Source organism: Andrographis paniculata, unplaced genomic scaffold (assembly GCF_009805555.1).
Source record: "Andrographis paniculata isolate CXL003 unplaced genomic scaffold, ASM980555v1 Contig19END, whole genome shotgun sequence".
NCBI lineage: Eukaryota > Viridiplantae > Streptophyta > Magnoliopsida > Lamiales > Acanthaceae > Andrographis > Andrographis paniculata.
In genome coordinates, this window is record NW_026137479.1 from 98113 (window position 1) to 113824 (window position 15712).

The following is a 15712-nucleotide window of genomic DNA, read 5'->3' on the forward strand; positions in this document are numbered from 1 at the left end:
AAGGGTATTATCGTCATTTTATTCAAACGGTTGTCCAATCGCGTCGTCGTATCCAACGTCCGTTGCTTCCTCAAAACGACACCGTATGTGTCGTCAGCTTCACTTTCTTCTCCGCCATTTCCCACTGCCATTGTTTTGTGCCAAGCAAAGTTCACATCAGAAGAGGCCTGCCTATGAACCTATCCTTCGCCGACCACACAAATCTCAAAATATCCCTTTCTTTTATGGGTTTTTAAATTAATCAATCAATTAATTAATCACTTGCGATATACATATATATATGTAAATATATTTGCGTGCGTGCGCGCGTGTGTGCAAGTACAGAAACAACCGCCTCGTGTGTGATCTGTATTAGGGATCTCCGACGGGGGACAAAACGGACTTATCACTGAGCCATCTCGTTTTCCTCATTCGGTCAACTGTCGGATAACCACCGACGCTAACCAGTGCGCTAGCTGTTGTTTACTTGGAATGAGCTGATCGGGTTGGGTTCTTGAAGACGAGGTGTAATTAGGGTTTTCTGAAGAAGCTGATATGGATCGGGCGGCGATACCAGCGGTTCCAGGGATGGATATGCCGATCATGCACGACAGCGATCGGTACGATTTCGTGCGGGATATCGGGTCGGGTAACTTCGGGATTGCCCGATTGATGAGGGATAAGCAGACGAAAGAGCTGGTTGCGGTTAAATATATCGAGCGAGGAGACAAGGTTTGTGTGTCTTAAATTTTTCGGCCAATATCAAATTTATTACGCTTATTTTGTATATGAGCTTGTTCTTGATATTGTCTTTATTGCCTTTTTGTTAAGCTGTTTAGATTAGCGTAGGATGCAATTATTCTTGCCTGTGCAAATATGGCATGTCTACTTTTAGAAATTTTGTTGATTCCTCCTGGTTCGACATTTTTTTAGTGGAGATATAGCTTTTTTCCCTTTTTGGGTGAGAAAGGTGCTGCAAAAATTGCATTCTGATGGTGGGGGACTTTTTCACAGTTTTGAAGCTGACAAAGGTCTGTTCTGATCAGTAAATTAGCCAGTTAGGTTATAGATATTTACCAAGATTGTTCAATTCAACTTCTTGTTGTTGGATCCGTCCGGGGGAAATTGTTTTCTGATCTTAAACCCGTTGTTCTGCGATCATCAGTCCTCCAAAAGGTTCCCTATTCTGTTCGTTGATTTATAACGCCATCGAGACATTTTCTTGGATATAAATTGCTGAAATTGTTTTTACTTTTTTCAAATTGCTGTTCATTTTGATGTTCGTTTCTCTTCCTCAGTGTCTTTTCAATGCATGGTAAGAGTTTAAGTACAAAATCTTGTTTGAACTTCAGCTTTGTTTGTCGACGATTATATTTTCTTTTGTTAGCCGTATGTCTTTTATTTTGCTTTCTTGCCCAAGGATATTATGACATTGGTGTTTAATTTTTACTTGTTTATGTGTAAAGTAAAATACTTGAAATCTATATCTGCATTTCCGCTGTCTTTCTACTCACACTCACACATAACTTTTCTTGATAATCTTAAAAAAAAATATATATTTTTTCTTTACCGTGGGAGCAGGTTGATGCACAGGCTTGATTGCTCAAAATTTTATTTCTTCGTAAGATTGAGAGGCTAAACAGGTTCCCTGAACAATATGATGGCTATCCTTTAGTTAGTTTCAATGATTGTTGAGGAAAAATGACTGAATTACACTTGTGAATACAACAAACAAATTTGACCATTTGATAATATGCAGTGAAACTAATATAATGGTTGTCGCCTTGTTCTATTTTGTACATCGGTGATTCCTTTATACCATTAAAGAAATTTCCTCTTACCATTTGTTTGAGCAGGATGTTGTACGCATTGCGCGGTATGAGCTTGTTTTCCAAATTCATTCACTTAAATCATGAAGTTACTTCTTCTTTGATGCAATTTAATGCCCTAAAGCTGCTTACTTCAAATAAGAGGGATCATTCAAATGTGTTCTCTATATGGTTAAGCTATACATTTTAATGCATACGTTTAACATTTGATCGGGGCATAAATATGTGATAAAATAGTGCTCTCTAAAAGTTTAAAGAGAAGGTACAGAGTAATTCTGGACCTGTGGTGAGGATCCGAATAAGCTGTGTCCGGTCATATTTGTAGTTGTGGTCATAATTTAAGCATTCACCCTTTGTTCAAGCTATATGCATCCGATGTAGCTGTGGATTAATCGATACACACTCTTTTCTAGCTGCTATGCATTTGATATTTCTCAATCTTCACCTAATCAAGTTCTACACCTGCCGTAATTATCCTTGATACTTTTACTGCAGAATCTCTTTTGGTGAAAATTTACTTATTTTTATGGCATGTTGTTCATCAAACTAATAATGATATAAAACACTATTATTGCATTCTCCACTATTTTTACTTTGTTGCATGATGTTGTACTAGGTCCTTTGTCCTGGGCTGGTCTATGCTTTTTTTATGATGGGGTGGGGAGGTTGGTGATTTATTCAAAATATGACCTGTCTGGTTGGCTTTTTTGTTGCAGATAGATGAAAATGTTCAAAGGGAAATTATCAACCACAGGTCTTTGAGGCACCCTAATATTGTTCGGTTTAAAGAGGTTCGTCCTTGAGTATCTCTATGAAGCTACTTTACTTGAATAGCTTTCCTCAAGTTCTATTTCCCTTACCTTATTTCAGGTGATTCTGACGCCTACCCATCTTGCCATTTTAATGGAGTATGCATCTGGCGGAGAACTATTTGCGCGGATATGCAATGCAGGGCGCTTCAGTGAGGATGAGGTTCTTAATGTTTTATTTGCATGATAAGTTTGTGGGTTTTATTGTAATTACTATTTTTACTAACACTTACCTGCTTCGCAGGCTCGTTTCTTTTTCCAGCAACTTATATCCGGAGTGAGCTACTGCCACTCGATGGTATCACAATATTCTTTTATGTTTGGAATATGTCCTTGTTTTTTTTACATAGGTGCAGTCGTGTGTAAAGTTGTAGCTAGCTTGATTAATCTCTGTGTTATGTTTCTTGGTCAAGCAAATATGTCACCGTGACTTAAAATTGGAAAACACCTTGTTGGATGGAAGCCCAGCTCCTCGGCTGAAGATATGTGATTTTGGGTATTCCAAGGTAATCTAATCTTCGGCTGTTTGAGTTTGTTGACACTATTTGCGATAATTTTGAAAATATACTTATGTTTTCAGTTCTTTCTATTGCATGATTAGTCAATCTTTTCCGTTCCAATATTGACTATAACGATGCATTTACAGTCTTCCTTGCTGCATTCACAACCAAATTCTACAGTGGGAACTCCTGCATATATTGCTCCGGAAGTCTTGCTCAGGAAGGAATATGATGGCAAGGTAAATAATTACACATCTTATGTGTGCACTTTTCGACAGGCTTTCATTAAGGAAGTTTCTTAACTTCCTTACTTCAGATTGCAGATGTATGGTCTTGTGGTGTGACTTTATATGTTATGCTGGTTGGTGCATATCCCTTTGAAGATCCTGCAGAACCCAAGGACTTCAGTAAGACGATACAGAGAATCTTAAATGTTCAGTATTCCATTCCCGAAAATATTAAGATCTCCGAGGAATGTCAGCATCTAATATCGAGGATCTTTGTAGCCGACCCTGCACAAGTAAGCTTGTAATTAATTCAATCCTTTCGATACAGATCATCTTATGATGCTGTAACATATGTTTGGCAGCGCATCACGATGCCGGAAATCAGGGACCATGTCTGGTTTCTGAAGAACCTTCCGGCAGATCTGATGGATGAAAACCCGACCGGCAACCAGTTCGAAGAGCCAGACCAGCCTATGCAGAGCCTGGAAGTGATCATGCAGATCATTTCTGAAGCCACGATTCCTCCTGCAGGGTTGTACGATCTGGACTTGATGGACGACGACATGGAAGACTTGGATTCTGATCCCGATCTGGATGTTGACAGCAGCGGGGAGGTCATTTATGCTATATGAAGAATCGGGGCGGCGCGACTACCGTCTTCGGAGTTTGGTATGTGAATCTTCCTGGTTTTAGTTGCTGCAGTTTCTGTATCATTCTGTTGAAGAGATGGAGGTCGCACAATCTGCTCGATATATATATATATATATATATGCATACACGTAAATGGCATCCGGCGCCTGTCTACTTATTTCGAGAGCTGTATGGTGGCGGCATGCCGAACTTGTTGTTTCATGTTTTTCGACGAAGATGTTATTTGTATTGAAGCTATAAAAGTCATATGGTGTTGGTAGTTAAGTTGATGTTTGAATTGGATATATTGAAGAATAATCAACATAATGAAAAATAGGTTGCAAATGAAAAAGTTTCTATTTTTTTGCTTATGTTGTTAGTCAATATAAATTTTAAATATTTATTATGAAATTATTCTCTAAAAAAAGAAAAAAAAAAAACCAAGCTGTGAATAAAAGTTAATTTTAATTTATCCCATGTTTTCTGTAAATAAAAATTTAAAATGAGATGTGAACCGAATAAAAATCGGAAGATGGTAATTGGGACGACGGTAAATATATTACCAGTATTTAGAAGTAAAAACCCTAAAAAAACCCTAAGCACAACCGCCCGCCTCCCCCCTCACGACTTGTACAATCCTCTCTCTTCTTCACGTTTTTCCTTCTCCTCCTGCCTCATTCTTCTCCCTTATTCGTTCTTCCTTGCTTTCTTCTTCTCCTCCTCCGGTGCTTCCGCTCCCCACGGTGAGATCTTCTTTCAATATTTGTTCTGTTTTCTTCGGAGGGCTTCCCCCGCGTTCGCAGTCATGGGCGAAAGAAAGTGTAGCCGTCGCCTTCGTTTTTTGTCTACGACTTCGGGTACCGTCGCCGTCGCAGCCTCCTCCACGGATCCACTTCGTCGCCTTCGTCTGCCTCTGTCCGGCCGCCATGTTTGTTGCAGTTGAAAAAAAAACCGGCGATACTGACATGAAAGTACAGGAACTGGCACGGGGTAGGTAACCTCATGTATATTTACTAATCTAAGCATTTTTGGCTGCTCAAGTCTGGAACTATTCAAAATTAACTAATGTGTGGCGTTTACCGTGAACGAATTGCTTGCTATGCCATTTAAAACATTCATGTATAAACATTGCATTTTCTGCAGGTTTTACTGGTTTTCTTCAGAGATGAAAGCTTTAAGTTATGATTGTGATCGTTCACGGCTTTTCTTTGTGGAAATGTTCATAAGAGCGAAAAGGTTTGTATTTCGAACTTGTGATTATTCTAAGAAATCGATCCTAAATGGTACAGTACCATGAAATCACAGATATAGGGAAATCTAAATGATGTAAAAATAGATGTGGAAAAACCTAAATGATGTTTTAACAATAAATCAGTCAAAATTAGTGTGTGAAGCATTATGATTCAAGCTATCGAAGCAACATACCTGTGAACATCAATCTTATTGTGACCATTTGCCAAAAAGTGTATGGAATATATAAAATCTGGTTTAGCAACGAAAAACTATAGCAGGACCTTGTGAAATTCTGGAATACTGAGGTGCTGAGGAAGATCGATCCTGATAATTCAGTGTACATGATAATAAATTTAAAAAAGAATGATTACATTGTTAGCAGAACACCGTCGTGTTCTCTACTTCTTGCATAAAGCTATTGTGAGGCTGTTTATCTTATTTAAGTGATGCAATAGTCTGCTGCTATGTTGCTATATCTGAATCAGCCAGGCAGTCTTACAGATCTTTTGTAGGCAGATCTCTGTTTACAATTTGTGTTTAGGCGCCACATGACACCATCCATTTGAAACATTCATCACATATGGCTTGTTTGTTTTCTCCGCATTTATTTACCGTAAACACACTTTTTAGCTACACCGATTGGCTACTCAAGGGTTATTTGGACTTGTACAGTTACCACACATCACAAAGGCTGCTCGCTGATGATCTGGCTTTCTCCAAACTCCAAAAAACTACAGAAAAAATCCAGTAGCTGCACATTCCTACTATCAAACTAACCCAGATTTGTGCGCTTTGGTGATGTTGTCTTTCTGGTAATTCACTGAGCCTAGATGCATTTTCACTCAGCTTTTGTTTACAATGCTTTGCGAATGGCATCTCTTGTGAAGGTGGTTATGATCTGCTTGGATGAACAAAATATTAAATTAGAAATCTTGGTTATGATTTGTTTACAGTGGCCATTGCTGGGGGAATATTCTTCTATGTCCTGCTACCATATGAGGCTGCATTGTGATGGGTTCCAGTTTCCTCAATTTCCATGTTTGGTGTTAGAATTTGAGGTGTGTCATCAACTGCACAGCTTGCTAAAACCTTGCAGTAAGAAAGTGCTCCACAAGGTAAGTTCCTCTTTGTTAGATGATAATATGAAAATGTCCCTAAATCATTTGCATATAGGAATATGCTTTGGTATACTTATTTGCCTATATGAATATCCTTTGTTATACATAAATCATTTCCCTATATGACAATGTACTTGCTCATTATTTAGTAAACAATTTAAGGATTCTATTGACTGAATAATTATGTGATGTAAGTATGCAAGTTTAGTATTATGGAGACATTTGATGGCATTAATTGGGATTTTTGTTAATTTTCTATTGTTTTTTTTAAAAAAAAAAAAAAGTGAAAACGTGTATTGGTGGTGCAGGGATTACTTTTATATATATTAGAACTGATTTTAATGAAATAACTAAGCAGTTGATATTGCTTGATTTAAAATAAATAAATAAAAGACTGGATTGTTATTATATATTTTCTATTTTCAAATTATTATTGTTACATGTGTCAAATCCTGATAGAAGGGGGATTTTGTACATGTTCTTTTGGCTCACACACAGATACATTATGCTTTCAAGTTTTACATAAATGAATTTATGGATTTTGTACTTATTTCTTTTGGCCATCAATGATTATGCTTTCAGGTGGAGGATTGAATTGATAGTGCTATCAGGTGTTGCAAATTGATTGTGAGAAAAGCTTGTTAATGGTCATTTGCCCACGAATGTTCTATGTCGTAGTTTATTGTCTGTTTTTGTTGTTTCTTCAAATTCTGTATTGTAGATATTGCAACTGGTTTTGTTGCCTGCCAGGTGTATTTCTAATTATATTTGTATCTTCACTTTATTCATACATACCCAAGACATTATTTTAATAATATTTAAGCTAATAGATAGATATTATAAGTGATTACCTATTAACAATTTAGGCAGCATGTGCTCTTGTCGGACCAGATTTTGGGCGTGTTCGGTGGGCTTGTAATGACATTGTACTGGGCTGTATGGGATTGGAAAGAACTGAGGTCGGGCCTGATGTGCCTTGACCACTGCATTAGAGTCTGTCGGGCTCTTGGCAGGCAGCATTGATGACGGCTATCGGGCCTGCCGGTTTTAGCTGACGCTAAATTGGGCCAGGAGGGATACAATGTTGGGCCGAATGGGCCAAAACCATGAAAGTGCTTTCGTCAGCTTTTCGGCAACAGCCGTCGGGGCTGTAGTTTGGGCCTCCTGTAAATCCCAATTGTGCCGACTGGCTTGAGAAGAATGATTATGGACCCAATTGGCCTTGACACGCATTGTCGGCTTTTCGGGAACAGCCATTGGGCCTATCGAAAGGGCCTTGAGCAAGCATGTGCTTTGTCGGGCAACAGCAGTTGGACCTATCGGATGGGCCTTCTATCAAGCCCAGTGGGCTTTGACCATGCAAGTGCTTCTGTCGCCCTTGGGGGAACAGATATTGGGCCTAGCGGATGGGCCTCGACCAAGCACCTACTTTTGTCGGCTTTGGCTATTGGGCCTGACAGATGCGCCTCCTATACAGGGATATTGGGCCACAATAGCTTGACAAGAATAATTTTTGGCCCACTGGGCCTTGAAATGCTTTGTGGGGAACAACTATTGGGCCTGTCGGATGGACCTGGACCAGGCACGTGCTTTTGTGGGCTTTGGGGGAACTACTATTGGGCCTGTCGGATGGACCTAGACCAAGCACGCGATTTTGTCTGCTTTGGGGGAACAACTATTGGGTCTGTCGGGATGAACCTAGACCAAGCACGTGATTTTGTCGGCTTTGGGGCAACAGGCGTGTTGGGCTTTTCGAATGGACTTTCTATAAAGCCGAACTGGGCCAAAAAGGTTTGACAAGACCCAGTGGGCCTTGACGATCCACAGGCTTTTGTCGTCTCTCGGGGAACAACCATTGGGCCTCACAGACAGGCCTAGACCAAGCACGTGTTTTTGTTGGCTTTGGGGGAACAACTATTGGGCCTGTCGGATGGACCTAGACCAAGCACGTGATTTTGTCTGCTTAGGGGGAACAACTATTGGGCCTGTCGGGATGCACCTAGACCAAGCACGTGATTTTGTCGGCTTTGGGGCAACAGGGCGTTGGGCTTTTCGAATGGACTTTCTATAAAACCGAATTGGGCCGAAAAGGCTTGACAAAACCCGGTTGGCTTTGACGATCCACAGGCTTTTGTCGTCTCTGGGGGAACCATTGGGCCTCACGGACAGGCCTAGACCAAGCATGTGTTTTTTTCGGCTTTGGGGCAACAGGCATTGGTTTGATATTAATAATTATGGCTAATTGGGCATTGTTGATCCACCGACTGTTGTCGGCTATAGGGGAACAGCTTTTGGGCCTGTCGAATGGGCTTTCACGAAGCACGTGCTTTTGTTGGGGTTGGGGGAACAGCCGTTGGGCCTTCCGAATGGGCCTTTTCATAAAGCCAAATTGGGCTAAATGACTTGACAGAAAGAATAATAGGCCCACTGGGCTAAGCCATGCACGTGCTTTAGTCGGATATTGGGCCACACGTGGGCCCATCCGGCTCTTGAGAGACAGCACGTGCTCGTGTTGACTGTTGGGCGACATCTCTCAGGTCTCCCAAATGAGCCCGGGTAAACATTAAGTTGGGCCGTATGAGCCTTTGCCCTACACGGGTCCGTCTTGCTCTTCTCAGACAATCCGTGCTCATGTTGCCCCTTTTGTGATAGGTGTTGGGCCTGTCAGATGGGCCTCATCAGGTGCGCATCGTATCATTTCGTCACTTCGTACTTCAAAAGGGCTAAAAAGGGACAAAAAGTTCCCAGAACTGGTAGCAAACATCAAACCAACCCCATCCATTTCCCACAGCAGACTATGATAGTAATTAGTTAACCCAGGTACCCTTATACAAGAAAAATTTCGACACTCAAAAGTGTGCATTTCTAGGTTAAAAAGCGTAAAATCATAAAAGGAAAAACAGATAAATAATGACTCTAAGCATAGAAGCTTTTACTTATCCAGTGCAGTTTAACGCAACGCAGAGGGGCATTGAAAAGAACATCTCGTAATCTGTCTAATAGTTTGCTTTACACCTGCAATAACGGGAAAATTTAGTAACACGAACAGGCAATGAAAAGCACAAAGACTTACCAAAGTTTCTGCCATGAAACAAATGCTCAGTTGTTTCAACGACAGAACTGCGTTCAATTGGTCAAGGCCCACCCAGGATGCACCCCCCAAGCCCATCTGATAGGGCCACATATTTTCGCCCCTGACCCAACAAAGCCACATCCTTCAGTGAAGGCATATCCAACTGATTGTATTTTTCATTTAACTATTTACAGGATTATTGGCTAAACTTAAATTGTAAATGCAAGTGAATTCAGCTTTTACATGTTCAAATTCATATAATTAACTTAAAGATTAGCAAAATAATTCCTGGAAGAATTGACCTATAATCCATGAAGAAGAATAAAAAAAAAGAATAAAATTTTTACCATGTGATGGAAGTCTCTTTTCATTGGTATGCTTAACAAATTTCTCTCCCCATAAACTCCGGGCACCTAATGGAACGCATTAAGCAAATATGGCACACCAGCAATATAAATGGCAGCCATTATATCCACCACACCACCTCCATATAATTTTCTTCACAAATGTTGTCAATGACCTGATATGAAGAAAAAACCAATCTGATTGCCATTAAAACTGATATACAACATGACAATAAAAATCAGCTAACTATTTATCATATATACAACAATAGTATATTCTGAATTGAGATGTTGGGCAGGATAACTATACACACTCTTTAAAGAAATACCAAATCCATTGAATAATATAAAAAACACCTAGTGCAAGATCTTTTAGGTTTACAAGATCACACTTAAAAGAGATACCAAACAGATGCAGAGAAAGGACAATTCTGCAGCCAAATATTTAAGTTCTAATGTATAACACTAATAAATTCTTTGAATTTGTGGTTTCTGATTTGCGGGCAGGATATTATTCTTCCAACTTCCAAGCATGCTACAAATAAAGTTAAATGTTATTTGTGAATAGTTGTTTTTGTCCTGATTCGTTAATATTGCAGTTTTACTTTTGTTGAACTGCATATGTTGAAAGAATGATTTTTTGGCAAATGGTCACAATTGGATTAATGTTCACAGGTATGTTGCTTCGCTAGCTTGAATCATAATACTTCACACACTAATTTTGACTGATTTGTTGTAAAAACATTTTTAGGTTTTTGCACATCTGTTTTACGTCATTCAAACTTCAAACATGCCATGATAATTATCTATATGTATTCTATTACAAGGTTTATCATGGCATTTATCGAGTACTGAACGTGAAAAAACCAATGCAACATATCATAGCTAATGCAGATTTTATAAATTTCGGCAACAGATGTCATAAACCGTTGAAAAGGCAGCGTCAAACATACAAATTAATCATGTGAGAAACCAAACAATTCTACTGCTTCGATTTAAAACCCGAACATAGAAATGAAAAACCATTTAAGAGAACAAATGATAGTCGAATGAAACCGAATCAGAGAAAACAAGTTACGGCGAAAATTTTAGCTACCTTCAGAGAGATAACTCCGGATCCGACCTTGGCGCAGTGATTGAATACAGGAGCATCAAAGTTTCTCCGCAGTCCGCACCCTAGCTCCACTATACCCTAAGCATTCAAATATCCAAGGCAATATTATTTACCGACGTTACAAGTACTTTTCGAACAAATTAATCGGAAAGCATGTTCCGATGAACATGGATGACACGAAAAGGCGGTGGCGAGGCGAGAGACGGAACACGAGGTTGCGATTCCCCATCCATTCTATGGTGCGACAGCAGAGGAATGCGACGCACATTCGGCCGCCACGGCTCATTCAAAACCAAACCAGAGCGCTCTTAAACCCTAGAAAGATACAAAAAAAACCACATCCCATTGGCTGGGCCCTTAATGGGCTTGAGACTTCCTACTTTGATATAAATGAACCGTGCTTCAATTGATAGGGTTTTTTCAAAAATTAAAAAATTTTAAAAAAAAAAAAAAATTTAAAAAAAATCTTCTTATAAATTAGTTATAATATATAATTAAAATTATTATTTATTATTATATTTTTATAATAATTATATAGAGAACCAATCGTAGAAAAAATGATCATGTAATTTTATTTTTATATATTTTATAGTTAATTTTATGAAATATGTTTATGTATTATACTGTAATGTTTTATATAATTATATTTTATTTAAATTAAATTATTATACAATAAATTTTAATTTCTTATACTTATACTTATTTTTTTATTTAATATCTGATAGTTCATTAAATAGTGTAAATTTGTGTTTAAAATCATGAAGAAACAAATCCATAAAATACACTCTTTATCCAAAAACCTATATATATCAAACTTCAAACCCAGAACTCGGTTATCCAAACAAATAGTATAAAAATAAGTATTTGATTTACTGTTCTGTAAAAAAAACTAAATAAATAAATAAAAAGAAAGATGGAGTATAATTATTTATTATTTAGAATATATTTTTGATAAATAGTGTAAACTTCTGAAATTGTGTAAATCTAGCCTACAAGTTTTAGTTCACTTTCATGCATGTGGGCTTAATGTAAATCCGTCCAAAATCTTTAATGGGCCCAAATAATAGCCTACTTATTTTTGTAAATTTTGATACAATTATTCATTATTTAAATTTTTGTCAAAATAAAAATAATAATAATACAAATGACTGCCAAGTGATGAATAAATCATTTAACAACTGAATAAAACATGCACTATACATTTATTTTTATAGTATAAATATGATATAGAAAAAGAAATATAATAACATTCCCATTAGCAAGTTAAATGAGTCGAGGTCAAACTTTGGATACACAAATACAGTTAGGTCAAACTACGGATATAGAAATACAGTTACATACAGGTGGTATGAATCGGAATCCTTCCAACTCATCGCGATGCAGATGCAGATCCATCTTTTAATTAATTAATTTTTTTTATTTTTCAGATCAATAATTAATCAGACTCTTATCCAAACAAAAAATCATTCTCACCTTTTCAGCCATTAATCTAAAAGAAAACAAGACAAGAATCTCAATTATCAGCACCACGCCCTTAGCTTCTTCTATCTCCATCTGTATCTTCTTTCCAGTAATTAGATCAAGAAAAATATATATTATTAGAAATTGAAGCCCATGATTTTGACCAATTTATTTAATTTAAAAGTATATATATATATATAGGTTACACTGTCACTACTACACATCATTATTGTTAACCGTTGTTCAACGAGATAGATAATATTGCCCAAATCTTCCTTGTCTGGAGTGAATCTTCTCGACGATCAAGAATCAGAGATTAAATAATTAATTAATCCTTGCACACAATCTCATTAATTAATAACATCCCAATGAAAGCAGTACGTACATTGAACCTAGCTACCTAACTACTTTAACTAATTAAAAATTAAAATAAAATAAACTGGACCAAGTAATGACATGACATGACAGTATAGCTACACAGTCAGTCATGCATGATGGTTCCTAATTTCAAATATATACCAAATCCCAAACCAAAATCACGAATTAAAAATTGAATTTGAAATGCATAATTAAGATTAAACAAACCCCAAACCTTACCACATATATTATACTTCTAATTAATTTAGGTAAAAATGAAATAATTTAATTACTTGTGTTGTTGATTTCATGGATATGCACCATGGGAGTTGGTGGTGGTTGGCATGTCCGTGCACGGCCAGGACAGAGACGAATTCCAGAACCCTAATTCGCCCCCTGCTGCTGCCACCGGAGATGATTCCAGAATGCCTGAATTGATGATGGTGGAGGAATTTGAGGCGCCGTGGATGAGCGGCGCGTGATCGGGATAGCAGCTGCTTGATGATCTGAGCCGTTGGTAGAGCTCTTGCAGATCGCCGCTTGCGACGGTTTGGTTCGCCGGAGTTTGGTTTCTGTAGAGGGAATTTAACGATGACGGCGACGACATTCCTGTAGGTGACACGTGGAGCTGGCCCAGGGAGTCCAAATTCAGGACACGGCCGGTGATTCCGCCGCCGGAAAACGGCGATTCCGAGCTCCAATTGGACGATCCGAACAGCATGGCTTCGTCCTTGACGGAATTGGAGAGATGAAAGGAATTAGGGTAAGGGTTAGGGTTAGGGTTTTGGTTGGGTCTGAGGAGGGAAAGAAAATGGGAATTCTGGGAAGACGCCGCCCAAATTATAGGGTTTGCGGAGAGCGCCGCCGTGTCAGAGTTATCGAACCCGCTGAAGAGGGCGGACTTTCCGATCTCGTTTGTAACCGACTTCAATTTTCCGACGGCATTGGACTTCCCGACCGCCGCAGCAATGGCGGTGCTCTTGTTCTTCCGGCATCCGCCGCCGATGGGGACGTTGCGGAGAGCGCCGCCTTTGGTCCAGTACCGGCGGCAAGTCTTGCAGAAATGGCGCGGCTGAGTGAGATTGTAGTTGTTGTAGTAGCAAAATTTCGTGTTCGATGAGTCACAGCGAGGGCACCGGAGGTTCTCCGAGGAAGCACCCGCCGCCGCCGGGGCGACGGACGGCACCGGCGGCGGCGCCGAAGATGGCGACTGGGAATTAGAGGAACCTTCTAGAATAATCCCTGAAGCAGACATTTTGGATCTGTCTCCTCCAAGAATCCCGACGCTGCTTCCACCCAACAATTCTTGAATCATCTTCGGATCTACAGAGATCGGAAAACAACAAAAAACAAGAAGATGAAAGAAAGCAATTTTGGGTTAGCCTTTTTGTGAAAGAGAAAGGGATAGAAAGTGGGTTTTCTTAATTCTTACATCACATGAAATGAGACGAGAGATTTGAATGGCTTTTTTCTTGAGCCAAAATTGTTTTGGTTAGAGCAAACAGAAGATCTCAACCAGACCACTTTAATATAGTGATAAAATGATGGAGTGTGGTGCCACTTTGTCTCCTCTCGAAAATAAATGGTTTAAAATTTGGATTTTAGTTGTCTCTTTTGGACTATTTTGGTGGGAAGGGGAGTATAGAATGGTTTATGGGAACAGTCCGGGACTTGAGAACCAGATCGATCTACGCTCTTTATGCTGTAGGATTGTGGAATGGATCCGATAGATCTGTCTGGTGTTTGAACACCGGGATCTTCCAACAGAAACCTGCACTCTTATTGCCTTTGAATTATTTAGATACAGTGTAGTGTGCAGTGCGGTGCATACGTCAGAAGGAATATTAAGGCTACAATATAAGAAACTGCCACTAAGACACTTTCTCAGCCATTAATTTTGGATTCAGACAATCAAATCTATGTTCTTTATTGTAGAACCAACCCATTAATGAGACTAGTTTATTAAAAGAGGCCACTCTGTATAAACTGAACACACACACACATATAATTTATATGTATATATGCGTTGATAATTTCCCTTTGATCAATGCCCAGATTGCTGTGACAAATATTTTATAGTTTCCGGTGATATGTTTGGTGCTTTCCACGAATCTGTACTAAAAATTGTAACTTACATTGTAGTAAAAATTAATATTAGTAAATTAGTAATCCGACAGTGGTAAACATGAGATGATCAGCTGTGTTAGAGAGAGAACATTAATTGGAATCTGGAAGACAAGCAGAAGGGGTTTATGCATGTAAAGCCAACCAAGAAATTCGATGCTATTATTACAGTGTTTCTTAGGATTCCAAATTATTCGGAAATTTCGAGCAGAGACACACGAATTAAAGAGAGATAAACGAAGTTGCTGTAGGTGTTTAAAATTTAATCCCAAAAAATTCTAATTAATGATGTAATGATTGGAGATATAACATGGATTAAATACGTGTGTGTGTGTGTGTGTGTGTGTGCGCTATATATGTGGAAGCTAAAAGAGGAGAAATGATTAGGAATTGATATAAAGAGGAGGGTGTACGTGTAAAGGGCAAAAAATGCATGACAGTTACCACCATTAGAGAAGCTAGCTAATTAATTATTAGTAAGTAGATCGAATGATATATGATGATGAAGATTGAAGAAGAAGTTTGTGTTATGGCCCGAAACTTATGGCTTAAATTGGGATGAACACACGCACACACAACACAGAGGCACATATGATATATAGGATGAGGACAGCTGCGGAATCATATATATGATATGATATGATATCATTGCCCCTTTCATACATTATAGTTTGTCTGCTAGTACACGAGGTAGTGTCAAGCTAAGGTTTAATTATGGAATGGCATCCCACAATCAAATCAAATCAAGTTAATCATACATATCTTATTGATTACACCATCGATCAATTTAATCATTAATTAATGCTCTTGCCGACGAAGACGACGATGATGAATATATCAACCTACGTAAAGTTTATGTATATATACACATCAATGGCATGCAGTTTACTTTCGAGTGTTAATAACAATAATAA

General features: G+C 38.6%; 2 protein-coding genes and 2 long non-coding RNA genes across 5 annotated transcripts; 2 read left to right on the forward strand and 2 right to left on the reverse strand.

The window, feature by feature from the left end:
- Window positions 1–100: 100 nt before the first annotated feature.
- Window positions 101–4259, forward strand: LOC127244565 (serine/threonine-protein kinase SRK2I-like). The gene is made up of 8 exons (XM_051265142.1): window positions 101–711; window positions 2525–2599; window positions 2679–2780; window positions 2862–2915; window positions 3031–3123; window positions 3264–3356; window positions 3434–3637; window positions 3707–4259. Exons 1-8 carry the CDS (start codon window positions 535–537, stop codon window positions 3974–3976), a joined length of 1068 nt encoding a protein of 355 aa, XP_051121099.1. The 5' UTR covers window positions 101–534; the 3' UTR covers window positions 3977–4259.
- A 318-nt stretch (window positions 4260–4577) lies between these two features.
- Window positions 4578–7113, forward strand: LOC127244568 (uncharacterized). Of its 2 annotated transcripts, none has more exons than XR_007837247.1 (5): window positions 4578–4968; window positions 5118–5210; window positions 5880–6019; window positions 6161–6322; window positions 6908–7113. It is a non-coding gene; the product is annotated as an uncharacterized LOC127244568 (long non-coding RNA). The 2 variants fall into 2 exon arrangements; XR_007837246.1 differs by having other exon boundaries at window positions 4578–4964.
- A 1966-nt stretch (window positions 7114–9079) lies between these two features.
- On the reverse strand, window positions 9080–11156 carry LOC127244566 (uncharacterized). The gene is made up of 3 exons (XR_007837235.1): window positions 10839–11156; window positions 9746–9918; window positions 9080–9519 (listed from the first exon to the last, which is right to left on the reverse strand). It is a non-coding gene; the product is annotated as an uncharacterized LOC127244566 (long non-coding RNA).
- Window positions 11157–12652: 1496 nt separating this feature from the next.
- On the reverse strand, window positions 12653–14216 carry LOC127242094 (dof zinc finger protein DOF3.4-like). Its single transcript, XM_051261438.1, has 2 exons — window positions 14107–14216; window positions 12653–13997 (listed from the first exon to the last, which is right to left on the reverse strand). The coding sequence occupies exon 2, from the start codon at window positions 13987–13989 to the stop codon at window positions 12982–12984; it is 1008 nt and encodes a 335-aa protein (XP_051117395.1). The 5' UTR covers window positions 13990–13997; window positions 14107–14216; the 3' UTR covers window positions 12653–12981.
- Window positions 14217–15712: the final 1496 nt, after the last annotated feature.

What these genes read in the sequence shown, in the direction of transcription:
- LOC127244565 (XM_051265142.1), top strand. Translation starts at nt 535, where the DNA reads ATGGATCGGGCGGCGATACCAGCGGTTCCAGGGATGGATATGCCGATC. An exon ending in ATATTGTTCGGTTTAAAGAG is followed by an intron (nt 2,600 to 2,678) that starts GTTCGTCCTTGA and finishes ACCTTATTTCAG; the next exon opens with GTGATTCTGACGCCTACCCA. An exon ending in GTGATTTTGGGTATTCCAAG is followed by an intron (nt 3,124 to 3,263) that starts GTAATCTAATCT and finishes ATGCATTTACAG; the next exon opens with TCTTCCTTGCTGCATTCACA.
- LOC127242094 (XM_051261438.1), bottom strand. Translation starts at nt 13,989, where the DNA reads ATGATTCAAGAATTGTTGGGTGGAAGCAGCGTCGGGATTCTTGGAGGA.